Source organism: Oncorhynchus mykiss, chromosome 17 (assembly GCF_013265735.2).
Source record: "Oncorhynchus mykiss isolate Arlee chromosome 17, USDA_OmykA_1.1, whole genome shotgun sequence".
NCBI lineage: Eukaryota > Metazoa > Chordata > Actinopteri > Salmoniformes > Salmonidae > Oncorhynchus > Oncorhynchus mykiss.
This window is the reverse complement of record NC_048581.1, coordinates 93,530,927-93,558,175: the sequence shown is the minus strand read 5'-3', so window position 1 is coordinate 93,558,175 and position 27,249 is coordinate 93,530,927. Positions and strand designations below refer to the sequence as shown.

At 45.2% G+C, this 27,249-nt stretch overlaps 1 protein-coding gene across 1 annotated transcript; it reads left to right on the top strand.

Annotated features, from left to right (window-relative positions):
* The first annotated feature begins 832 nt into the window (after positions 1-832).
* Positions 833-26,486, top strand: LOC110494848 (pyruvate dehydrogenase E1 component subunit beta, mitochondrial). The gene is made up of 11 exons (XM_036950980.1): positions 833-970; positions 1,064-1,123; positions 3,501-3,608; positions 5,656-5,718; positions 5,812-5,847; positions 6,088-6,241; positions 6,428-6,559; positions 8,185-8,295; positions 12,961-13,052; positions 21,721-21,862; positions 25,810-26,486. The coding sequence occupies exons 1-11, from the start codon at positions 935-937 to the stop codon at positions 25,953-25,955; spliced, it is 1,080 nt and encodes a 359-aa protein (XP_036806875.1). The 5' UTR covers positions 833-934; the 3' UTR covers positions 25,956-26,486.
* Positions 26,487-27,249: the final 763 nt, after the last annotated feature.

The following is a 27,249-nucleotide window of genomic DNA, read 5'->3' as shown; positions in this document are numbered from 1 at the left end:
AAACATATCTGTAATCTGATTAGAATATTTTTGCTGGTAACGTAACGGATTACAGTTACCGGTTTTTGTAATCCCTTACATGTAAAGGATTACATGTAATCTGTTACTCCCCAACCCTGCCTGTGCGCTGTCCAAATATGTCCAACATCATGCCTAAATACGACTAGCACTGTGAGCCTTCTATGTAAATTCCCAGACAGCCTCTGGTGGTAGCTGTAATCACTGCCTCTAGTCTGAGCTAGGCTACATCAAACTTCAGCATAGTAGTCTTAAATGACAGATATGCGCACAGATTTAATTAAAATATATGCTATTTATTTAACTTGGTAAATCAGTTAAGAACACATTCCTATTTACAGTGGTCCTGATTGGTTCTCAATACCTTGCTTGCTTAGACTGACCAGAGACATTTCAGAAAGGAGGATATATAAATTCCAAGGGTGATTGAATGGAAAAACGTTAAACGCCGCACTCAGTAGACGGTCGTCCAATCGCCTTCACGTTGTTATGCTGCGTCGCTCGGTTGCTAAACTAATCGTCACGCAATCCCTTCTCAAAGTTAGGGTATGAGTCGAGAAACCTGCCTATTTTTTATCGAAAGTACATAATGTCACAATTCCACAGCTATACTACATTAAAGAGAGCATAGCTAATTATCTCACATCTTGTAAAATGTGGTGTACCACTTATTGACGAAATTCATGCTAACGTTGGGTTTTGGAGCATATTGAAGGAGAGATCGAGTTGTCCCAGAATTGTCGCAGAATCTCCCAGAATGCACCGCGAGGCCTATTGCAGACGCAAATGCTTTATGGGTGTTAATGACATGCCCATCTCCTCAAGTAGTATCTCTGGACGGACAGACAGCTGCTCTGATTGGACTGGATCCTTCTCCAGGACAAGTCGCTCCTCCCACTCAGAGGACAGGTCAAAGATGGCGTCGTTGGGGTGTTTTCTTCGCACCGGGAAGGTATTTATTAACTTTAAATCCATGTGCAGACAATGACCTATTTGTTCGGATGAGACAAAAAAAACGAGGCCTTTTGTGTGTTGTCTTGTGCAGAATGCCGTGTCGGTGGTCCTACGAAGGGAGTTCAGCAAGACACCTCCGGCTGCTGTGCAGGTGAGGGCTAGTTTCATCTGTGCTAATTGGTTAATCTAACTAACAACCTTCAACGTGTTTTCACTAGTTACCACAGGCAAAGTCAAAATGGTCTATATCGTAAAAATGAATGAAAACAAAAACGTGCCTTTTCCCTATTAATGTTTTTTTAAATGTAGAAATAGGTGGGGTTTCTGACTTTGTGGCTTGCAGCTGTCAATGTTGTATACCCCAAAACCTAATATTTGCTTGTGTAATTGAATTGCTTGGACGGTAGCATGTACTTTCGATTCAAGTCATCATAACAAGTTGGCCAGCTCACGGCCTATGATGAACGTCTTCTAGTCTTGTGCGATGTTAAGGCCTGACTGACCCATTAACAAGGACAGATTATTTTATGCTGGGCATACACTACACGATTTCGCCACATTTTTGCTATCCCAGACACATTTTCATGCTTCGGGATTTGCGTCGTTTGAGCGGGCCAAGGACTCACGGATGATGCCTGTTCTGTTCTCTAGACCACTTGCTGAACGCGGTTGGGTAAGGACTAGTAACGCGTTCAGCAAGTGGTCTAGAGAACAGAACAGGCATCATCCGTGAGTCCTTGGCCCGCTCAAACGACGCAAATCCCGAAGCATGAAAATGTGTCTGGGATAGCAAAAATGTTGCGAAATCGTGTAGTGTATGCCCAGCATAAAATACTCAGCATGTGAGACCAAAACAATGAAGGTGAAGAAGAAAGCAACAACACACACCGTGTGGACGGAGAGGGGACGAGGGAGGACAGAGGGGGGATGGAGGAGGACAGAGGACAGACAGATTGGTGGATAGAAGGGAAACGCCACTGACTTCATTATTACCTCTGCGTCCTACCATGACAGAAACCAAAAAGATAGTCTGGAATGAAAAGGCCTTCAGCAGTTGCGTGTGGGTGCATGTCTATTTGATAATGTGCATAATGTGCTACTAAAGCCAAGGGTTGGGCCAACTGTTGACCTACCCAGGGTTGGGCTGTTTGGGCACACCAAACCTTCGTCCGTGATTGGTCCACGATAGGGATTCTTCAATAAAGTATTTGTTGTTCAGCGACGATGTGTTTTCATGCACATTTTTTTTTCATTGAAATACTGCACCAATCATCATCATGTAAAATTGCGCAACTAAGATCTCCATGGAAAATATGTCAATGACAGATTTCTTGAGTTATCTTAGATTAATTCCGACTCTTGAGGAAGTGAATACTGGTTACGGCGTCTCAAAATTGGACAAACAATACTATTGCTGTTTTTTTTTTTCTTTTCTCATTTTTCAAGACAAGGTCTTAAGCGAGTATGGAGCACACTTGTCCGATTCAGCTAGCTGACAGCCTACCTGGAGCATTCTCACTCCTTAATGGGTCAATGGAATTCTGAGGGATAATGACTTGAATGTGAACTGTCTCCATCGATCTCCGGTGGTGAGAGGAGGATATGTGTCTAGAGCCAGGATGTTAACTCACCCCAACTTTGTTTTTTAAAGTGGCTTTGAGATGTAGCTTGTAATGAACATCTCTATATAAAACACATACAGTGCATTCGGGAAAGTTTCCAGACCCATTGACTTTTTAAAAATTGTTACATTACAGCCTTATTCTAAAATTGATTAAATTACTTTTTTTACTTCAATCTACACACAATACCCCATAATGACAAAGCAAAACAGGGTTTTAGAATTTTTTTCAAATGTATTACAAATAAACTGAAATATCACATTTTATATAAGTATTCAGACCCTTTACTCAGTACTTTGTTGAAGCACCTTTGGCAGCGATTACAGTCTTGAGTCTACTTGGGTATGACACTACATGCTTGGCACACCTGTATTTGGGGAGTTTCTCCCATTCTTCTCTGCAGATCCTCTCAAGCTCTGTCAGGTTGGATGGGGAGCGTTGATGCACAGCTATTTTCAGGTCTCTCCAGAGATGTTTCAAGTCCGGGCTCTTGGTGGGCCACTCAAGGACATTCAGAGACCTGTCCCGAAGCCACTCCTGTGTTTTGGCTGTGTGCTTAGGGTTATTGTCCTGTTGGAAAGTGAACCTTCACTCCAGTCTGAGGTCCTGAGCGCTCTGGATCTGGAGCAGATTTTCATCAAGGATCTCTGTCCATCTTTCCGTTGATCCTGACTAGTCTCCCAATCCCTGAAAAACATCCCTACAGCATGATGCTGCCACCACCATGCTTCACCGTTGGGATGGTGCCAGGTTTCTTCCAGACAGGACGCTTGGCATTCAAGCCAAAGAGTTCAATCTTGGTATCATCAGACCAGTGAATCGTGTTTCTCATGGTCTGAGAGTCCATTAGGTGCCTTTTGGTGTGAATACTTTCTGAATATATTTTCAAATGTGTCTTTATTTCAGGTGAATGTCCGAGATGCCCTCAACCAGGCCATGGACGAGGAACTGGAGAGGGATGAGAGAGTCTTCCTTCTCGGGGAGGAGGTGGCTCAGTATGATGGAGCCTACAAGGTAAGAATGTACACTCATTATTAGGTACACCACCCCTTTCACCAAAATGGATCGCTCCTACGGACCGCGAGTCATGTGACCGTGGCTTGATATATAAAGCAGGCAGACAGGCATCGAGGCATCCGGTTACTGTTGGATTGAATGTTAGAACCAGTGACTTTGAGAGTGGTATGATATATAAAGACAGGCATCGAGGCATCTGGTTACTGTTGGATTGAATGTTAGAACCAGTGACTTTGAGAGTGGTATGATATATAAAGACAGGCATCGAGGCATCTGGTTACTGTTGGATTGAATGTTAGAACCAGTGACTTTGAGAGTGTTATGATATATAAAGACAGGCATCAAGGTATCTGGTTACTGTTGGATTGAATGGGCGGCAGCGTAGCCTAGTGGTTAGAGTGGAGGGGCGGCAGCGTAGCCTAGTGGTTAGAGCGTTGGACTAGTAACCGGAAGGTTGCAAGTTCAAACCCCCGAGCTGACAAGGTACAAATCTGTCGCTCTGCCCCTGAACAGGCAGTTAACCCATTGTTCCTAGGCCGTCATTGAAAATAAGAATTTGTTCTTAACTGACTTGCGACGGTATCTCAAAAATGTCCACGTCCAAAACGTCCGCATTTCACGAACGACCGTGTCAAGGGGTTTCCTGATAATGGTGCGACTAACAAAACATCCAGTCAGCGGCAGTCCTGAAAACGGATCGTTGATGAGAGGTCAAAGGAGAATGACAAGCTAACAGGCCGGCGACAAACAGACAACAGTTACTTTATAGTGTTGAAGTCTTCTAAAATGTAGAAAATAGTACAAATGAAAAACCCGTGTCCACACTTTTGTTGTGTTCCAAGTTTTGGGGTTACTTAGAAATGTCATTGTTTTTGAAAGAAAAGCAAAAATATTTGTCCATTAAAATAACAGAATTGATCAGAATTAGTGTAGACATTGTTAATGTTGTAAACATTGTAGCTATTGTAGCTGGAAACGGCTGATTTGTAATGGAATATCTACATAGGCGTACACAGGCCTTTATGGTAGAGTGGCCAGACGGAAGCCACTCTTCAGTAAAAGGCATATAACAGCCCACTTGGAGTTTTCCAAAAGGCACCTAAAGGACTCTCAGACCAGGAGAAACAAGATTCTCTGGTCTGATGAAACCAAGATTGAATTATTTGTCCTGAATGCCAAGTGCCACGTCTGGAGGAAGCCTTGTACCATCCCTATGGTGAAGCATGGTGGTGGCAGTATCATGCTGTGGGGATGTTTTTCGGCGGCAGGGACTGAGAGACTAGTCAGGATCAAGGGAAAGATGAGTGGAGGAAAGTACAGAGATTCTTGATGAAAACCTGCTCCAGAGCGCCCAGGACCTCAGACTGGGGTGAAAGTTCACCTTCCAACAGGACAATGACCCTAAGCACACAGCCAAGACAACGCAGGAGTGGCTTCGGGACAAGTCTCTGGAATGTCCATGAGTGGCCCAGCCAGAGCCCGGACTTGAACCTGATTAAAACATCTCTGGCGAGAACCTGAAAATAGCTGTGCAGTGACGCTCCCCATCAAGCCTAACAGAGCTTGAGAGGATCTGCAGAGAAGAATGGGAGAAACTCCCCAAATACAGGTGAGCCAAGCTGGTAGCGTGATACCCAAGAAGACTCGGCTGTAATCGCTGCCAAGGGTGCTTCAACAAAGTACTGAGTAAAGGGTCTGAATAAATTATGATCATGATTTTTCAGGCTTAAAAAAAAAGAAGCTATCATATAAAAAATAAACTGTTTTTGCTTTGTCATTATGGGGTAGTGTGTGTAGATTGAGGGTTTGGGGGACCATTTGAATCCATGTTAGAATAAGGTTGTATCCTAACAATGTGGAAAAAGTCGAAGGATCTGAATGCTTTCCGAATGCACTGTAAACCAAACTGGACTGTCTTGACAACAATGTATGACAAACTATTTGTGGATTCAAAAGTGGTTAAAAATGTACTTTTTTCAAACAATCTATGGTTTATTTGACAGCTTGAATGGTATTTAATTTATTTTGGCTTGTGTTTTCGTAGGTCAGCAGAGGGTTGTGGAAGAAATATGGAGACAAACGCATCATCGACACGCCAATCACAGAGGTGAACAAGACTGTTTATTTTGAAAGTTGTTTCTATGTTGTCAGTCTGATGGTCTCTTAAGGAATATAACGGATGCCTTTTCTCCCCTTATAGATGGGATTTGCTGGCATTGCTGTTGGTGCTGCATTCGTAAGTCAATTAGTATTATTATAATGGTATGTCCTATTCCTATAGAAAGTAACGTACAAGCGTCTCTTCACTAACCCTTTATATTGAGTGTGAAATGTAATAAAACACAGACGATTGAATGTCTACATCTGATTTTGGTAGAAAGATGACAGCCTTCTCATCGTGTGCATGGGCCCTGGCCAAAGGAAGTGCGCTATATAGGCTGCCGTTTGAGAGTCCTCCATCATGCTGTGTTTCCAGGCCGGGTTGAGGCCAATCTGTGAGTTCATGACCTGGAATTTCTCCATGCAAGCCATCGACCAGGTGATCAACTCCGCTGCTAAGACCTACTACATGTCAGCCGGAGCCCAGCCTGTCCCCATTGTGTTCCGCGGCCCCAACGGCTCCTCTGCAGGTAAACAAACATCTATGCCAGTGTTTCCCAATACTGGTCCTGGGGTTTTTGGTTCCCCAGGATCAGGATTGCATTGATCTATGCGGACTCTATGCTCCGTTCTGAGTTTTATTCTGGGAACGTCACCTTTGGGGAAACTTGAAATGTCTTGACTAAGAAACTTTTTTTTGATTTCTTTGTCTGCAGGCGTGGCAGCCCAACACTCCCAGTGCTTCGCTGCCTGGTACGGACACTGCCCCGGTCTCAAAGTAGTCAGCCCCTGGAACTCTGAGGACGCCAGAGGGCTCCTTAAAGCAGCTATCAGGGACGACAACCCTGGTGAGAATTGAGTTGCGTCCCAAATAAACTGACCAAAAAAAAGAAACGTCCCTTTTTCAGGACCCTGTCTTTCAAAGATAATTTATCAAAATCAAAATAACTTCACAGATCTTCATTGTAAAGGGTTTAAACACTGTTTCCCATGTTTGTTCAATGAACCACAAACAATTAATGAACATGCACCTGTGGAACGGTCGTTAAGACACTAACAGCTCACAGACGGTAGGAAATTAAGGTCACATTTATGAAAACTTAGGACACTAAGGAGGTCTTTCTACTGACTGAAAAACACCAAAAGAAAGATGCCCAGGGTCCCTGCTCATCTGCGTGAATGTGCCTTAGGCATGCTGCAATGAGGCATGAGGACTGCAGATGTGGCCAGGGCAATAAATTGCAATGTCAGTACTGTGAGACTCCTAAGAAGCAAGAACTTGCAAATCTGGTACAGTTCATGAGGAGGAGATGCACTGCAGTACTTAATGCGGCTCTGTTGACCAGGGGCCCGTAAGGCTCTGTTGACCAGGGGCCCGTAAGGCTCTACGAAGGGAATAGGGTGCTAATCGCCTTTTCATGTCTCCTCACATCCGCTCCTGTAGAACAGATGAGGGGAATCACTGGCGATCTGCTCACGTCCTGTAGAACAGATGAGGGGAATCACTGGCCATCTGCTCACGTCCTGTAGAACAGATGAGGGGAATCACTGGCCATCTGCTCACGTCCTGTAGAACAGATGAGGGGAATCACTGGCCATCTGCTCACGTCCTGTAGAACAGATGAGGGGAATCACTGGCCATCTGCTCACGTCCTGTAGAACAGATGAGGGGAATCACTGGCCATCTGCTCACGTCCTGTAGAACAGATGAGGGGAATCACTGGCCATCTGCTCACGTCCTGTAGAACAGATGAGGGGAATCACTGGCCATCTGCTCACGTCCTGTAGAACAGATGAGGGGAATCACTGGCCATCTGCTCACGTCCTGTAGAACAGATGAGGGGAATCACTGGCCATCTGCTCACGTCCTGTAGAACAGATGAGGGGAATCACTGGCCATCTGCTCACGTCCTGTAGAACAGATGAGGGGAATCACTGGCCATCTGCTCACGTCCTGTAGAACAGATGAGGGGAATCACTGGCCATCTGCTCACGTCCTGTAGAACAGATGAGGGGAATCACTGGCCATCTGCTCACGTCCTGTAGAACAGATGAGGGGAATCACTGGCCATCTGCTCACGTCCTGTAGAACAGATGAGGGGAATCACTGGCCATCTGCTCACGTCCTGTAGAACAGATGAGGGGAATCACTGGCCATCTGCTCACGTCCTGTAGAACAGATGAGGGGAATCACTGGCCATCTGCTCACGTCCTGTAGAACAGATGAGGGGAATCACTGGCCATCTGCTCACGTCCTGTAGAACAGATGAGGGGAATCACTGGCCATCTGCTCACGTCCTGTAGAACAGATGAGGGGAATCACTGGCCATCTGCTCACGTCCTGTAGAACAGATGAGGGGAATTACTGGCGATCTGCTCATGTCCTGTAGTGTAGACACATAAGTTCCTGTGCTGTAACCATGGTGACACCTGCTAATCAAAACCACGTTGTCTTGTATTTCTCCTCCGACAGTGGTGTTCCTGGAGAATGAGCTGATGTATGGTGTGCCTTTTGACCTGTCTGAGGAGGTTATGCAGAAAGACTTTGTCGTACCTATTGGAAAGGCCAAGGTGGAAAGACAAGGTAACTAGCAACCGCTGGAGAATTTAAATGTTTATGCAATATATATTTAAAAAAAAGTTATGTTCATTGTACCCTCCCCTAGAAAAACATTGAGAGTTTATTGATAATTTCATTGTGAGCGAGAGTTGGGGATTGATGGTTTGTCGATCAGACAGAAGCATGTCTGTTCTAGGAAATATATTCCCAAATGTATTTTATTTTCTGTTAAGCTGTGTGCACTGAACTGCCATTCATGATTGTTGCTGACACCGATGTTCAGATGAATTAAATAGTCCAATGTGCACCACAGCAGCCTCAACTCAGACAGCAGTGTGTAGCTGTTGGTAAAGTCTCTCAGGATGGAACTCAACTCAGACAGCAGTGTGTAGCTGTTGGTAAAGTCTCTCAGGATGGAACTCAACTCAGACAGCAGTGTGTAGCTGTTGGTAAAGTCAATCAGGATGGAACTCAACTCAGACAGCAGTGTGTAGCTGTTGGTAAAGTCAATCAGGATGGAACTCAACTCAGACAGCAGTGTGTAGCTGTTGGTAAAGTCTCTCAGGATGGAACTCAACTCAGACAGCAGTGTGTAGCTGTTGGTAAAGTCAATCAGGATGGAACTCAACTCAGACAGCAGTGTGTAGCTGTTGGTAAAGTCAATCAGGATGGAACTCAACTCAGACAGCAGTGTGTAGCTGTTGGTAAAGTCACTCAGGATGGAGCTCAGACAGCAGTGTGTAGCTGTTGGTAAAGTCACTCAGCATGGAACTCAACTCAGACAGCAGTGTGTAGCTGTTGGTAAAGTCTCTCAGGATGGAACTCAACTCAGACAGCAGTGTGTAGCTGTTGGTAAAGTCACTCAGGATGGAGCTCAGACAGCAGTGTGTAGCTGTTGGTAAAGTCACTCAGCATGGAACTCAACTCAGACAGCAGTGTGTAGCTGTTGGTAAAGTCACTCAGGATGGAACTCAACTCAGACAGCAGTGTGTAGCTGTTGGTAAAGTCTCTCAGGATGGAACTCAGACAGCAGTGTGTAGCTGTTGGTAAAGTCACTCAGCATGGAACTCAACTCAGACAGCAGTGTGTAGCTGTTGGTAAAGTCTCTCAGGATGGAACTCAACTCAGACAGCAGTGTGTAGCTGTTGGTAAAGTCTCTCAGGATGGAACTCAACTCAGACAGCAGTGTGTAGCTGTTGGTAAAGTCAATCAGGATGGAACTCAACTCAGACAGCAGTGTGTAGCTGTTGGTAAAGTCACTCAGGATGGAACTCAACTCAGACAAGCAGGGTTTAGGAGCGGCTGTGTACCAGGCCTCTTAAAGGGGCAATGGCGTCTTAAAAGGGCAGTGACATACTTTGTAATAGAAACTAATAATAATCAGGATGTTGGGGTAAATGGAGATGGACACACCCCATTCTTCAGCCATGTACTTTCTATGTCGCTATGCTGCTTGTTGGGCGACAGGTGATAATGCTTATTGCTAATAGCACATCTGATAATATAGACAACAAAGCTAAATGCATTGTCTGATATGTACAAATTTAATTTAACATTTTTACTGATTACATTTATTGGGCCCATTTCTGGAGGTGAAAATTATATTGTAGATGGTGTTAGCGTCATTTTATTTGAATTTCTTTTTTTGAAAGTCACCAGAACCGAGCTTGTCAGTCCCTGGACTACCTGAGGAAGGCGACTGGAATTGGTCCAACTTGGAGTTTTAATACATGTACAAAAATGATCCTCTTTCCTTAAAAGCAAGATGGCCGTGACTTTCTGACATGGATGGGGAAGTTAACTTGGCCCCAGAAAGTCCATCTGAGACTGAAGTTTCAGTTATGGGATTTTTATTTACCCCTGGAAACCTCAATAACCCAATCGCTCACAAATTAACTTAATGTCACAAATAATTCATTCAAGGTTTTATTTACTAGAATAAGTTGTAATATTAGGTAGTTAATGGATACAGTGCAGTTTGAGGTGAATCTCCAAAGTTGAATATGAATGGCTTCCGTACTCAACTCAAATACAAAAACACTTTCACAGGACTTTGAGAATTATAGGATTCGTATTCATTGAAAAAGAAAGTGTGAGAGGGCTACATTGACAGCTGTCACAACTGTGAATTATAGAGAGCTTCACCAAATAGGAATGGAATATGGGCTAGGCTGTCAGTTAGCATCTGTTGTGGACAATGGGCTAGGCTGTCAGTTAGCATCTGTTGTGGACAATGGGCTAGGCTGTCAGTTAGCATCTGTTGTGGACAATGGGCTAGGCTGTCAGTTAGCATCTGTTGTGGACAATGGGCTAGGCTGTCAGTTAGCATCTGTTGTGGACAATGGGCTAGGCTGTCAGTTAGCATCCGTTGTGGACAATGGGCTAGGCTGTCAGTTAGCATCTGTTGTGGACAATGGGCTAGGCTGTCAGTTAGCATCTGTTGTGGACAATGGGCTAGGCTGTCAGTTAGCATCTGTTGTGGACAATGGGCTAGGCTGTCAGTTAGCATCTGTTGTGGACAATGGGCTAGGCTGTCAGTTAGCATCTGTTGTGGACAATGGGCTAGGCTGTCAGTTAGCATCTGTTGTGGACAATGGGCTAGGCTGTCAGTTAGCAGCCGTTGTGGACAATGGGCTAGGCTGTCAGTTAGCATCCGTTGTGGACAATGGGCTAGGCTGTCAGTTAGCATCCGTTGTGGACAATGGGCTAGGCTGTCAGTTAGCATCTGTTGTGGACAATGGGCTAGGCTGTCAGTTAGCAGCCGTTGTGGACAATGGGCTAGGCTGTTAGTTAGCATCTGTTGTGGACAATGGGCTAGTCTGTCAGTTAGCATCTGTTGTGGACAATGCCGGGACAGTATTGATCATGGGCTTGTAAATTACACCTGCGATCCCACTATTACTCAATGACTTCTACTTCTTTACAGACACACACACAAAGCCCCTTTGCTATGGGTCATTTACTGGTATGCTGACGTTGCCTGCCCGGTTAGCTCCCGCTAGGATAGGATGAAGTCAAGGTCTGTTGTCCTCTTCTCTTGACAGTCGTGCTGAGGCCAAAAAATAGCTCACAGCCAAAGGAGCGAGACCAGCTCCGCTCTGGCCTCAGTCCAGGAAAGTAATGTCTACTAGTTTTTTTCCACCATTTCTCTGATCCCACCCGGGATGTATTGTGAACTCAGTCCGTTGGTCTTGAGTGAGCAACAGTGCTCTCCGCAGATTCTCTGGGATGATTGATTCTGTCTGAGTAGGATAGGGTTTCGTCGGTAGGTGTTTGTTTTCCAAGGAGATGGAATTATTCAGTTCAACTTGGTGTGGACGCATCTCGAAGAAACTTGATCCCCGCGTCTGTTAGATAATCTTGTAATTTATAGTGATACTCACAGAGGGTGGACTCTGATTAGGGGAACCCCACACATTTATGTTCAGAAGTGTACAGTAAACTGTTTGTCTCTAGGATGAAATGCGTAGCCTGCAGGTACCAAACAGTACATCCTCATTCTACCCCTTTTAATGACATAACAACCAGGAGAAAATGGTCACGTTATGCTTCATGTTATGCTTCATGTTATGCCAACATGTCCTCCAGTTTAATATATTGTTCATAAGGGTCACTGGGCTGTATTGGTGCCATTTCTTATGTTTAAAAGAGTAAAGGCCCTAGTTCTCTTCCCTGCAATACACTACCCTGGTTACTGCTCTTCCCCTGCAATACACTACCCTGGTTACTGCTCTTCCCCTGTAATACACTACCCTGGTTACTGCTCTTCCCCTGCAATACACTACCCTGGTTACTGCTCTTCCCCTGCAATACACTACCCTGGTTACTGCTCTTCCCCTGCAATACACTACCCTGGTTACTGCTCTTCCCCTGTAATACACTACCCTGGTTACTGCTCTTCCCCTGTAATACACTACCCTGGTACTGCTCTTCCCCTGTAATACACTACCCTGGTTACTGCTCTTCCCCTGTAATACACTACCCTGGTTACTGCTCTTCCCCTGCAATACGCTACCCTGGTTACTGCTCTTCCCCTGCAATACGCTACACTGGTTACTGCTCTTCCCCTGCAATACGCTACCCTGGTTACTGCTCTTCCCCTGCAATACGCTACCCTGGTTACTGCTCTTCCCCTGCAATGCGCTACCCTGGTTACTGCTCTTCCCCTGCAATGCGCTACCCTGGTTACTGCTCTTCCCCTGCAATGCGCTACCCTGGTTACTGCTCTTCCCCTGCAATGCGCTACCCTGGTTACTGCTCTTCCCCTGCAATGCGCTACCCTGGTTACTGCTCTTCCCCTGCAATGCGCTACCCTGGTTACTGCTCTTCCCCTGCAATGCGCTACCCTGGTTACTGCTCCTCCTTGGCTATTTGAAAGCCTGGCTGGTCATTCCCAGTAAAACATGCAGTTCACAAGGCGGTCTGCTGATTTGCAGAAGGAATCTGTTTTTTTCGGTCTCCTGACCCCCTCCTCCGGGCCACTCAGGTTAAAAAAAAGCAGGCCGTTTATTTGTTCTTGTGATGGCTTGAAGGGGTCAATAACAGAACTGGAACTCTTGGCCTGGAATGTGCCACTTAGTCGTGGGTGGTGGAAAACAGAAAACTCTTACATTCAGTCGTAGGCTCTTGTTAGAACAAAACAAAACATTGTACATTACCCAACCATTTCTGTCTGTCTGTTTACTCCAGGAACCCATATCACTCTAGTGTCACATTCCCGGTGTGTGGGTTTCTGTCTGGACGCAGCGACTGTCCTGGCTAAGGAGGGGGTTGAATGTGAGGTGAGTGTTCTATTTATGGGGTCAACAATTAGATTGGTACTTGTTTTTATATAAACTGAACTTACAATGCCTTTTTTTTTTTTTTCTCGCCTTTATTTAACCAGGTAGGCTAGTTGAGAACACCTTTATTTAACCAGGTAGGCTAGTTGAGAACACCTTTATTTAACCAGGTAGGCTAGTTGAGAACACCTTTATTTAACCAGGTAGGCTAGTTGAGAACACCTTTATTTAACCAGGTAGGCTAGTTGAGAACACCTTTATTTAACCCAGGTAGGCTAGTTGAGAACACCTTTATTTAACCAGGTAGGCTAGTTGAGAACACCTTTATTTAACCAGGTAGGCTAGTTGAGAACACCTTTATTTAACCAGGTAGGCTAGTTGAGAACACCTTTATTTAACCAGGTAGGCCAGTTGAGAACACCTTTATTTAACCAGGTAGGCTAGTTGAGAACACCTTTATTTAACCAGGTAGGCTAGTTGAGAACACCTTTATTTAACCAGGTAGGCTAGTTGAGAACACCTTTATTTAACCAGGTAGGCTAGTTGAGAACACCTTTATTTAACCAGGTAGGCTAGTTGAGAACACCTTTATTTAACCAGGTAGGCTAGTTGAGAACACCTTTATTTAACCAGGTAGGCTAGTTGAGAACACCTTTATTTAACCAGGTAGGCTAGTTGAGAACACCTTTATTTAACCAGGTAGGCTAGTTGAGAACACCTTTATTTAACCAGGTAGGCTAGTTGAGAACACCTTTATTTAACCAGGTAGGCTAGTTGAGAACACCTTTATTTAACCAGGTAGGCTAGTTGAGAACACCTTTATTTAACCAGGTAGGCTAGTTGAGAACACCTTTATTTAACCAGGTAGGCTAGTTGAGAACACCTTTATTTAACCAGGTAGGCTAGTTGAGAACACCTTTATTTAACCAGGTAGGCTAGTTGAGAACACCTTTATTTAACCAGGTAGGCTAGTTGAGAACACCTTTATTTAACCAGGTAGGCTAGTTGAGAACAAGTTCTCATTTACAACTGCGACCTGGCCAAGATAAAGCATAGCAGTGTGAACAGACAACACAGAGTTACACATGGAGTAAACAATAAACTAGTCAATAACACAGTAGGGAAAAAGAGTCTATATACATTGTGTGCAAAAGGCATGAGGAGGTAGGCGAATAATTACAATTTAGCAGATTAACACTGGAGTGATAAATGATCAGATGGTTATGTGCAGGTAGAGATACTGGTGTGCAAAACAGCAGAAAAGTAAATTAAAACAGTATGGGGATGAGGTAGGTAAATTGGGTGGGCTATTTACCAATAGACTATGTACAGCTGCAGCGATCGGTTAGCTGCTCAGATAGCAGATGTTTGAAGTTGGTGAGGGAGATAAAAGTCTCCAACTTCAGCGATTTTTGCAATTCGTTCCAGTCACAGGCAGCAGAGAACTGGAACGAAAGGCGGCCAAATGAGGTGTTGGCTTTAGGGATGATCAGTGAGATACACCTGCTGGAGCGCGTGCTACGGATGGGTGTTGCCATCGTAACCAGTGAACTGAGATAAGGCGGAGCTTTACCTAGCATGGACTTGTAGATGACCTGGAGCCAGTGGGTCTGGCGACGAATATGTAGCGAGGGCCAGCCGACTAGAGCATACAGGTCGCAGTGGTGGGTGGTATAAGGTGCTTTCGTAACAAAACGGATGGCACAGTGATAAACTGCATCCAGTTTGCTGAGTAGAGTATTGGAAGCTATTTTGTAGATGACATCGTCGAGGATCGGTAGGATAGTCAGTTTTACTAGGGTAAGTTTGGCGGCGTGAGTGGAGGCTTTGTTGCAAAATAGAAAGCCGACTCTATATTTGATTTTAGATTGGAGATGTTTGATTTGAGTCTGGAAGGAGAGTTTACAGTCTAGCCAGACACCTAGGTACTTATAGATGTCCACATATTCTAGGTCGGAACAATCCAGGGTGATGATGCTAGTCGGGCGTGCGGGTGCAGGCAGCGAACGGTTGAAAAGCATGCATTTGGTTTTACTAGCGTTTAAGAGCAGTTGGAGGCTACGAAAGGAGTGTTGTATGGCATTGAAGCTCGTTTGGAGGTAAGATAGCACAGTGTCCAAGGAAGGGCCAGAAGTATACAGAATGGTGTCGTCTGCATAGAGGTGGATCAGAGACTCACCCGCAGCAAGAGCAACATTGATATATACAGAGAATTGATATATACAGAGTCGGCCCGAGAATTGAACACTGTGGCACCCCCATAGAGACTGCCAGAGGACCGGACAACATGCCCTCCGATTTGACACACTGAACTCTGTCTGCAAAGTAGTTGGTGAACCAGGCAAGGCAGTCATTAGAAAAACCGAGGCTACTGAGTCTGCCGATAAGAATACGGTGATTGACAGAGTCGAAAGCCTTGGCCAGGTCGATGAAGACGTCTGCACAGCACTGTCTTTTATCGATGGCGGTTATGATATCGTTTAGTACCTTGAGTGTGGCTGAGGTGCACCCGTGACCGGCTCGGAAACCAGATTGCACAGCGGAGAAGGTACGGTGGGATTCGAGATGGTCAGTGATCTGTTTGTTGACTTGGCTTTCGAAGACCTTAGATAGGCAGGGCAGGATGGATATAGGTCTGTAACAGTTTGGGTCCAGTAAGCATTATCACCTGTAGCCCAACTGTTAGATACAAATGGTGCCGGAGTGGGTGGCTCCCGTTTTTTATGGGCTACTAACAAGTTGTGCTATTTTTATTTTTTGCATTGTTTTAACTTTATTTGTACATACACTCAGGTTGGAGTCATTAAAACTAGTTTTTCAACCACTCCACAAATTTCTTGTTAAAAAACTATAGTTTTGGCATGTCGGTTAGGACATCTACTTTGTGCATGACACAAGTAATTTTTCCAACAATTGTTTACAGATTATTTCACTTATAATTCACTGTATCACAATTCCAGTGGGTCAGAAGTTTACATACACTAAGTTGACTGTGCCTTTAAACAGCTTGGAAAATTCCAGAAAATTATGTAATGGCTTCTGATAGGCAAATTGGCATAATTTGAGTCAATTGGAGGTGTACCTGTGGGTGTATTTCAAGGCCTACCTTTAAACAATAGTATGCAAGTATAAACACCATGGGACCACGCAGCTGTCCTACCGCTCAGGAAGGAGATGCATTCTGTCTCCTAGAGATGAACGTTCTTTGTTGGGACAAGTGCAAATCAATCCCATAACAACAGCAAAATACCTTGTGAAGATGCTGGAAGAAACAGGTACAAAAGGATCTAGAACTACAGTAAAATGAGTCCTATATCGACATAACCTGAAAGGCCGCTCAGCAAGAAGAAGCCACTGCTCCAAAACCGAAATAAAAAAGCCAGACTACGGTTTGCAACTGCACATGGGAACAAAGATTGTACTTTTTTGCAGAAATGTCCTCTGGTCTGATGAAACAATAATAGAACTATTTGGCCATAATGACCATCGTTATGTTTGGAGGAAAAAGGGAGAGGCTTGCAAGCCGAAGAACACCATCCCAACCGCGAAGCACGGGGGTGGCAGCATCATGTTGTGGGGGTGCTTTGCTGCAGGAGGGACTGGTGCACTTCACAAAATAGATGGTATCATGAGGATGGAAAATTGTGGTTATATTGAAGCAACATCTCAAGACATCAGTTAAAGCTTGGTCACAAATGGGTCTTCTAAATGGACAATGACACCAAGCATACTTCCAAAGTTGTGGCAAAATGGCTTAAGGACAACAAAGTCAAGGTATTGGAGTGGCCATCACAATGCCCTAACCTCAATTTGTGGGCAGAACTGAAAAAGCGTGTGCGAGCAAGGAGGCAAACAAACACCAGCTCTGTCTGGAGGAATGGGCCAAAATTCACCCAACTTATTGAGGGAAGTTTGTGGAAGGCTACCCAAAATGTTTGACCCAAGTTAAACAATTTAAAGGCAATGCTACCAAATGACTTGAGTGTATGTACACTTCTGACCCACCAGGAAAGTGATGAAAGAAATAAAAGCTGAAAATCATTCTTTCTGCTATTATTCTGACATTTCACATTCTTAAAATAAAGTGGTGATCTTAACTGACCTAAGACAGGGATTTTTTTACTATGATTAAATGTCAGGAATTGTGAAACTGAGTTTAAACTTCCGACTTCAACTGTATGTCTCTTATGACCAAAAATAGTTTCTGGATATCAGAGCAGTGATTACTCACCTCTTTAACCAGTCGCTCGCAAAGGATATACTGCTGCTCCCAGACCAGGGGATATACTTCTGCTCCCAGACCAGGGGATATACTTCTGCTCCCAGACCAGGGGATATACTTCTGCTCCCAGACCAGGGGATATACTTCTGCTCCCAGACCAGGGGATATACTTCTGCTCCCAGACCAGGGGATATACTGCTGCTCCCAGACCAGGGGATATACTGCTGCTCCCAGACCAGGGGATATACTGCTGCTCCCAGACCAGGGGATATACTGCCGCTCCCAGACCAGGGGATATACTGCCGCTCCCAGACCAGGGGATATACTGCCGCTCCCAGACCAGGGGATATACTGCTGCTCCCAGACCAGGGGACATACTGCTGCTCCCAGACCAGACCCAAATCCACATGAAGGGGAGTCGGAGTGCCTTGTGAGAATTCGTCGGAGAGTGGGTAACCCGCCTCTACCATCCGACCTATTGGCCAACGTGGAATCGCTGGAGAATAAACTGGATGAGTTCTGTTCGAGACCATACTACCAACGGGACATTAACTGCAATGTCTCATGTTTCACCGAGTCGTCGTCATTGAACGACAACGTGGATAATATACAGTGGGTTTTCCGGCAAGACAGAACAGCTACCTCCGGTAAGACGAGCGGAAGTGGTCTGTCTATTTGTCAATAACAGCTGGTGTGCGATATTGAGGAAGTCTCAAGGTGTTGCTCGCCTGAGGTAGAGTACCTCATGATAAACTGTAGACCATACTATTTACCAAAATAGTTTATATTTTCCATAGCTGTCTATTTACCACCACAAACGAATGCTGACATTAAGACCGCACTCAACCAGCTGTATAAGGCCATAAGCAAACAAGGAAATACTCATCCAGAAGTGGCGCTCCTAGTGGCCGGGGACTTTAATGCAGGGGAACTTAAATCAGTTTTACCTAATTTCTACCAGCATGTTACATGTGCATCCAGAGGAAAAAAAAACTCTAGACCACCTTTACTCAATACACAGAGATGGATACAAACCTCTAGACCACCTGTACTCCACACACAGAGACACATACAAACCTCTAGACCACCAGTACTCCACACACAGAGATGCATGCAAAGCTCTCCCTCGCCCTCCATTTGGCAAATATGACCATAATTATATCCTCCTGATTCCTGCTTACAAGCATAAACTGATGCAGGAAGTACCAGTGACTCACTCAATATGGAAGTAGTCAGATGACGCGGATGCTAAGCTACAGGACTGTTATGCTAGCACAGACTGGAAAATATTCCAGGATTCATCCGATGGCATTGAGGAGTATAGCACATCAGTCACCGGCGTCGTCTCTAAGTGCATCGATGACATCATCCCTACAGTGACCGTGCATTCAGAAAGTATTCAGGCCCCTTGACTTTTTCCGTATTTTGTTACGTTACAGCCTTATTCTAAAATGTATTTTAAAAAATATATAATAATCCTCAATCTACACACAATACCCCATAATGGCAGAGCGAAAATGGGTTTTTGGACATGTTTGCAACTGTATTAAAAATAAAAAACATACATTATTTAAGTATTCAGATCCTATGCTATGAGACTCGAAATTGAGCTTAGGTGCATCCTGTTTCCATTTTTCATCCTTGATGTTTCTACAACTTGATTGGAATCTACCTGTGGTAAAATTAATTGATTTTGACATGGTTTGGAAAGACACAAACCGGTCTATATAAGGTTGACAGTGCACGTCAGATCAAAAACCAAGCCATGAGGTCGAAGGAATTGTCCATAGAGTTCCGAGACAGGATTGTGTCGAGGCACAGATCTGGGAAAGGGTACCAAAACATTTCTGCAGCAGGTCCTTAAGAACACAGTGGCCTCCATCATTAAATGGAAGAATTTTGGAACCACCAAGACTCTTCCTAGAGCTGGCTGCCCGGCCAAACTGAGCAATCGGGATTAGGGCCGATGGTCACTCTGACCGAGCTCCAGAGTTCTTCTGGTGAGATGGGAGAACCTTCCAGAAGGACAACCATCTCTGCAGCACTCCACCAATCAGGCCTTTATGGTAGAGTGACCAGACGGAAGCCACTCCTCAGTAAAAGGCGGGCTGTCCCCAGGTGGTAAGGGTAGGTAGCAACACATCTGCCACGCTGATCCTCAACACTGGGGCCCCTCAGGGGTGCGTGCTTAGTCCCCTCCTGTACTCCCTGTTCACCCATGACTGCATGGCCAATACGACTCCAACACCATCATTTAGTTTACCAATGACACAACTGATCACCGACAACGTTGAGACCGCCTATAGGGAGGTCGTCATTGTCGGACAACCACCTCTCCCTCCGTGTCAGCAAGACAAAGGAGCTGATCGTGGACTACAGGAAAAGGAGGGCCGTAGTGGAGCAGGTTGAGAGCTTCACGTTCCTTGGTGTCCACATCACTGACAAACTATCATGGTCCAAACACACCAAGACAGTTGTGAAGAGGGCATGACAATGCCTATTTCTCCCCCAGGAGACTGAAAAAATTTGTCATGGGTCCCCAGATCCTCAAACTTCTACAGCTGCACCATCGAGATCATCCTGGCTACCCGGACTATTTGACCCCTTTTCCCCCCTGCTGCTGCTACTTGCTGTTTGTCTGCATAGTCACTTTACCCCTAACGACATGGACATATTACCTCGACTAACCTGGACCCCCGCACATTGCCTCGGTACCAGTACCCCCTGTATATAGCCTTGTTATTTTCTTTTTACTTTTTCTTAACTGCATTGTTGGTTAAGGGCTTGTAAGTAAGCATTTCACTGTAAGGTCTACATTCGGCGCATGTGACAAATAACATTTAATTTCAGGAAGTATTCACACCCCAAAATGGAATTGATTTGAAAAAATATATAAATAAATGAAAACTGATGTCTTGAGTCAATAGGTATTCAACCCCTTAAGTTCAGCAGTAAAAAAAATATTTAATCCATTTTGAATTCAGGCTGTAACACAAACAAAATGTGGAATAAGTCAAGGGGTGTGAATACCTTCTGAAGGCTCTGTATCAGTCAAGGGGTGTGAATACCTTCTGAAGGCTCTGTATCAGTCAAGGGGTGTGAATACCTTCTGAAGGCTCTGTATCAGTCAAGGGGTGTGAATACCTTCTGAAGGCTCTGTATCAGTCAAGAGGTGTGAATACCTTCTGAAGGCTCTGTATCAGTCAAGGGGTGTGAATACCTTCTGAAGGCTCTGTACCAGTCAAGGGGTGTGAATACCTTCTGAAGGCTCTGTACCAGTCAAGGGGTGTGAATACCTTCTGAAGGCTCTGTACCAGTCAAGGGGTGTGAATACCTACTGAAGGCTCTGTACCAGTCAAGGGGTGTGAATACTTTCTGAAGACTCTGTATAGGTAATTGAAATCTTTTTGTGTTTTAAGTTCTGTAGACCATTGATGCATAGCACCTTTAAACAATCCCTGGAATGAGGTTTGAGTCAACGAGTGTTTTTGAAAACGTACAACATTTCTAAAGTATTGTTCTGTGCCCTCGTAGGTGGTTAAAACCTGTTCTGTCCCCTCCTCCTAGGTGGTTAACCTGTTCTGTCCCCTCCTCCTAGGTGGTTAACCTGTTCTGTCCCCTCCTCCTAGGTGGTTAACCTGTCCTGTTTCCTCCTCCTAGGTGGTTAACCTGTTCTGTCCCCTCCTCCTAGGTGGTTAACCTGTCCTGTTTCCTCCTCCCTAGGTGGTTAACCTGTCCTGTCTCCTCCTCCCTAGGTGGTTAACCTGTTCTGTCTCCTCCTCCCTAGGTGGTTAACCTGTCCTGTCTCCTCCTCCCTAGGTGGTTAACCTGTCCTGTCTCCTCCTCCCTAGGTGGTTAACCTGTCCTGTCTCCTCCTCCCTAGGTGGTTAACCTGTCCTGTCTCCTCCTCCCTAGGTGGTTAACCTGTCCTGTCTCCTCCTCCCTAGGTGGTTAACCTGTCCTGTCTCCTCCTCCCTAGGTGGTTAACCTGTCCTGTCTCCTCCTCCCTAGGTGGTTAACCTGTCCTGTCTCCTCCTCCCTAGGTGGTTAACCTGTCCTGTCCCCTCCTCCTAGGTGGTTAACCTGTCCTGTCCCCTCCTCCTAGGTGGTTAACCTGTCCTGTCCCCTCCTCCTAGGTGGTTAACCTGTCCTGTCCCCTCCTCCTAGGTGGTTAACCTGTCCTGTCCCCTCCTCCTAGGTGGTTAACCTGTCCTGTCCCCTCCTCCTAGGTGGTTAACCTGTCCTGTCCCCTCCTCCTAGGTGGTTAACCTGTTCTGTCCCCTCCTCCTAGGTGGTTAACCTGTTCTGTCTCCTCCTCCTAGGTGGTTAACCTGTCCTGTCCCCTCCTCCTAGGTGGTTAACCTGTCCTGTCCCCTCCTCCTAGGTGGTTAACCTGTTCTGTCCCCTCCTCCTAGGTGGTTAACCTGTTCTGTCCCGCCCTCCTAGGTGGTTAACCTGCGCACCATAAGGCCCCTGGATGTGGACACCATTGAGGCCAGTGTGATGAAAACCGGCCATCTGGTCACAGTGGAGGGGGGCTGGCCCCAGTACGGAGTGGGGGCTGAGATCTGTGCCAGAGTCATGGAGGGTACGTTGAAGTTCTCTTGTATTGTACATTACGGCTACGTTTTCGTAGTGCGATGTGAAATGTACCGTAGTGGAAGAGGAGAATCGAGAGATTTTACTCTGCCCAAAATCTGTCCACGAAGATAAGCCCATGAAGGGAGGAATTTTTGTATTGAAGATTTTTTTGTTGTTGTTATTGCTAATTTGCAACGTGAGGCTTATTTGAACTTTGAAGTTCTGTAATTGTTAGGTTGTTACAAATGCACTGATATGTGGAAGCATGTGACATTTTGGCAAATTTATAAAAAAAATATTTTGGGGGCCAGTACAGGTCTGGTGTTCTGGGGGGGGGGGGCAGTACAGGTCTGGTGTTGGGGGGGGGGGGGGGGGGAAGAGTACAGGTCTGGTGTTGGGGGGGGGGGGGGGGGGCAGTACAGGTCTGGTGTTGGGGGGGGGGGGGGCAGTACAGGTCTGGTGGGGGGGGCAGTACAGGTCTGGTGTGGGGGGGGGGCAGTACAGGTCTGGTGTTGGGGGGGGGGGCAGTACAGGTCTGGTGTTGGGGGGGGGGGAGTACAGGTCTGGTGTTGGGCGGGGGGGCAGTACAGGTCTGGTGTTGGGGGGGGGGGGGGGCAGTACAGGTCTGGTGTTGGGCGGGGGGGCAGTACAGGTCTGGTGTTGGGCGGGGGGGCAGTACAGGTCTGGTGTTGGGGGGGGGGGAGTACAGGTCTGGTGTTGGGGGGGGGGAACCTGGTTACTGGGATTTACCCCCTAAAACCAGTCCCCTTTCCCAGGATAAATAACTGAGAGAAACCGGTAAATTATAATAAAGTATTTATATGAACAGCAGGGTGTGAAATGGAACTGTTACATTATATATGATGTCTAAACCTGTCCTCTCTACGGCCTCTGAATGATGAATCATTAATGCTCAGGGTGGGGACTGACGACCCATCTCTACGGCCTCTGAATAATGAATCATTAATGCTCAGGGTGGGGACTGACGACCCATCTCAGGGTGGAGGGACAGACAGCCCACCTCAGGCCTCTGAATGATGACTCATTAATGCTCAGGGTGGGGACAGACAGCCCATCTCAGGCCTCTGAATGATGAATCATTAATGCTCAGGGTGGGGACTGACGACCCATCTCAGGGTGGAGACACAGACAGCCCACCTCAGGCCTCTGAATGATGACTCATTAATGCTCAGGGTGGGGACAGACAGCCCATCTCTACGGCCTCTGAATGATGAATCATTAATGCTCAGGGTGGGGACTGACGACCCATCTCTACGGCCTCTGATGATGAATCATTAATGCTCAGGGTGGGGACTGACGACCCATCTCTACGGCCTCTGAATGATGAATCATTAATGCTCAGGGTGGGGACTGACGACCCATCTCTACGGCCTCTGAATGATGAATCATTAATGCTCAGGGTGGGGACTGACGACCCATCTCTACGGCCTCTGATGATGAATCATTAATGCTCAGGGTGGGGACTGACGACCCATCTCAGGGTGGAGGGACAGACAGCCCACCTCAGGCCTCTGAATGATGACTCATTAATGCTCAGGGTGGGGACAGACAGCCCATCTCTACGGCCTCTGAATGATGAATCATTAATGCTCAGGGTGGGGCCAGAGGACATTTCAGTTGAATGCGTTGTTGTACATCTGACTCAGTATCCCCTTCAGCTTTCCTTGTCCTCCGCTGGCCTGTCTCTTTAACTGAAACGCTCATTAGCTCTTGGAGTCCCATGCAGGAAAAGCTAGACTAGAATAGGTTGCTGGACATTATTTTTGTTAGCGTTTCTTTTACCAAGAGACTATTGGAAGAGGGATGCACGCTCTTGTTTGCTGAATGTTAAATACAGCAGCCAATAGAACTCCTGGGTAGTTTGAAGGAAGAGAGAACGCAGTAGGCTATATCAGTTATTACGCGGTAGGCTATATCAGTTATTACGCGGTAGGCTATATCAGTTATTACGCGGTAGGCTATATCAGTTATTACGCGGTAGGCTATATCAGTTATTACGCGGTAGGCTATATCAGTTATTACGCGGTAGGCTATATCAGTTATTACGCGGTAGGCTTTACGCGGTAGGCTATATCAGTTATTACGCGGTAGGCTATATCAGTTATTACGCGGTAGGCTTTATCAGTTATTACGCGGTAGGCTATATCAGTTATTACGCGGTAGGCTATATCAGTTATTACGCGGTAGGCTATATCAGTTATTACGCAGTAGGCTATATCAGTTATTACGCGGTAGGCTATATCAGTTATTACGCGGTAGGCTATATCAGTTATTACGCGGTAGGCTATATCAGTTATTACGCGGTAGGCTATATCAGTTATTACGCGGTAGGCTATATCAGTTATTACGCGGTAGGCTATATCAGTTATTACGCGGTAGGCTTCATCAGTTATTACGCGGTAGGCTATATCAGTTATTACGCGGTAGGCTTTATCAGTTATTACGCGGTAGGCTATATCAGTTATTACGCGGTAGGCTTTATCAGTTATTACGCGGTAGGCTATATCAGTTATTTAGTGTGTTCAGAAAGTATTCAGACCTGGACTTGTTTTAAACATTACAGCCTTATTTTAAAATTGTTTTTTTCCCTCATCAATCTACACACATTACCCCAAAATTACAAAGCAAATATATATATTTTTTTAAATACATTTTTGCAATGTGTTAAAAATAAACTGAAATCACATTCTGTAGATTGATGCGGGAAGAAAATGATTGAATCCATTTTAGAATAAGGCTGTAACGTAGCAAAATGTGGAAAAAGGGAAGGGGTCTTAGAACCTTCCAGAAGGACAACCATCTCTGCAGCACTCCAGCAATCAGGCCTTTATGGTAGAATAGCCAGACGGAAGCTACTCATCAGTAAAAGCCACATGACAGCCCACTTGGAGTTTGCCAAAAGGCACCTAAAGGACTCTCCGACCATGAGAAACAAGATTCTCTGGTCTGATGAAACCAAGATGTAACTCTTTGGCCTGAATGCCAAGCGTCACGTCTGGAGGAAACCTGGCACCATCCCTACGGTGAAGCATGGTGGTGGCAGCATCATGCTGTTGGGATGTTTTTCAGTGGCAGGGACTGGCAGACTGGTCAGGATCGAAGGAAAGATGAACGGAGGAAAGTACAGAGATCCTTGATGAAAATCTGCTCAGGACCTCAGACCGAGGTGACAATTCACCTTCCAACAGGACATCGATCAGAAGCACACAGCCAAGACCACGCAGGAGTGGCTTTGGGACAAGTCTCTGAATGTCCTTGAGTGGCCCAGCCAGAGCCCAGACTTGAACCCGATCTAACATCTCTGGAGAGACCTGAAAAATAGCTGTGCAGCGACGCTCCCCATCCAACCTGACCGAGCTTGAGAGGATCTGCAGAGAAGAATGAGAGAAACTCCCCAAATTCAGGTGTGCCAAGCATGTAGTGTCATACCCAAGAAGACTTGAGGCTGTACTCGCTGCCAAAGGTGCTTCAACAAAGTACTGAGTAAAGGGTCTGAATACTTATGTAAATGCTATATTTATTTTTTGCAAGCAATTCTACAAACCTGTTTTTGCTTGGTCATTATTGGGTATTGTGTGTAGATTGAGGGGGGAAATAATTGAATCGATTTTTTTGAATAAAGTTGTAATGTAGAAAACGTGGAAAAAGTCGAGGGGTCTGAATCCTTTCTGAATGCACTGTGTGGATGGGTTATGTCATTGCCTTCAAACCGAGTGAACAGAGTTTTATGGGCAGTTTTCCCAGATCACTCCAGCACGTTAGGCTTAATCTGTATCTGGGAAACAGCCCATAAAACAACCTGAAGTTGTATTATGCTAATTGTAGGAATACATACATGGGTGTGTGTTTTTCTGAGAGTTATGACTATTTAAAAACACACACAGACAAGTCATTCTCAGGTTTATGTTTAACAACGATCTGTCCTGTTTCCAGGCCCAGCCTTCAACTACCTGGATGCCCCTGCAGTCCGCGTGACCGGTGTCGACATCCCCATGCCCTACGCTAAGATCCTGGAGGACCACAGTGTACCTCAGATCAAAGACATCATCTTCTCAGTCAAGAAGGTCTTGAATATGTAAACATGCCAAATGTCTCCCTCCGACCCCTCCGTTACTTGCAGACCAACCTTATTTACCTTCTCAGTATTTACTTATACAATAGTAAGTACTGCAGGAAGTACGTATCCCCCCCCCCCCCCCCCACCCTCCCATGTCAATTTACCCCCCCACCCTCCCATGTTAATTTACCCCCCCACCCTCCCATGTCAATTTACCAGTAAATATACGCACATCGCTACGGGAACATAGTTCTTATTCACATCACGTGGCTACGGGAACATTGTCCTTATTCAGATACATTAATACCTACAATGACTTGCTCTTCTGTTTCCTGATTGGATGGGGGACAAAGAAGACGGTGATGTCAAGTAAAACCAAGTCATATAGTATGGATCTGTCATTGATCCATTGGTGAAAAGAAACTCTCTAAGAAGAAGAATACATTGTGGATTGTAAAGGAAGTGTATTTCTTATTGTAACATCATCAGACTATTTTATTGCTATAAATTGCTCTGTTACAGAAATAAAACTCCCATTTTATCAGTCTTGAAATATTGCTGTTTTTAATCCCAAGCATAAGCTCTGGATAAGAGTAGCAGCTAAATGACTAAAATGATAAATGTAAGTGCATGGTAATTACATTGAACGACTCGGGACAAATGGATTTTCACTTACAAGCTAATCCAGCCCAGGATCTAGCTGTAGTTCAAATATGCAAATATCTTTGTAGACTAGGTGTTACATGTCCGTCAGTGCGGAAAGGGGAGGTGTCATGCAAACGCAACGGAATGCCCGGGACACAAGCTACTAAATGCTGTAATGAGCGAGGACCTAGGAAGAATAAGGCCTCGACCTCGACGATCTCCCTTAAGCCCCGCAATGAAGATGGTCAATTATACAAATGGTCAAAATTCATAACATTTTATTTAGAAACTGTTAGTTGACTTAGAATTTTGTTTAACAAAAAAAGGAAAAAGTGAATAGCACAAGTATTATAGCATTGGCCATTAACCTCATTAAAGGGAGTAATACCAATAAAAGGAATGATTACACAGTAATACCAATAAAATAAACCTGTATCATTCTACTGTTTAATATTGATAATTATAAAATACACTTTAGGAAACATTGAAATCCCATTGTTATTTCGTACTGCAGGATGTTCAGTAGTTTTTTTCATATTGGACATGCATATTGGCCTCATTGTAAATAAGAATTTGTTCTTTACTGACTTGCCTAGTTAAAAAAAAAAAAAAGTAATCTTACAAAATGTCTATGTTATGTCACAGTGAAAGGGGGAAGGGGTCCATGTGTA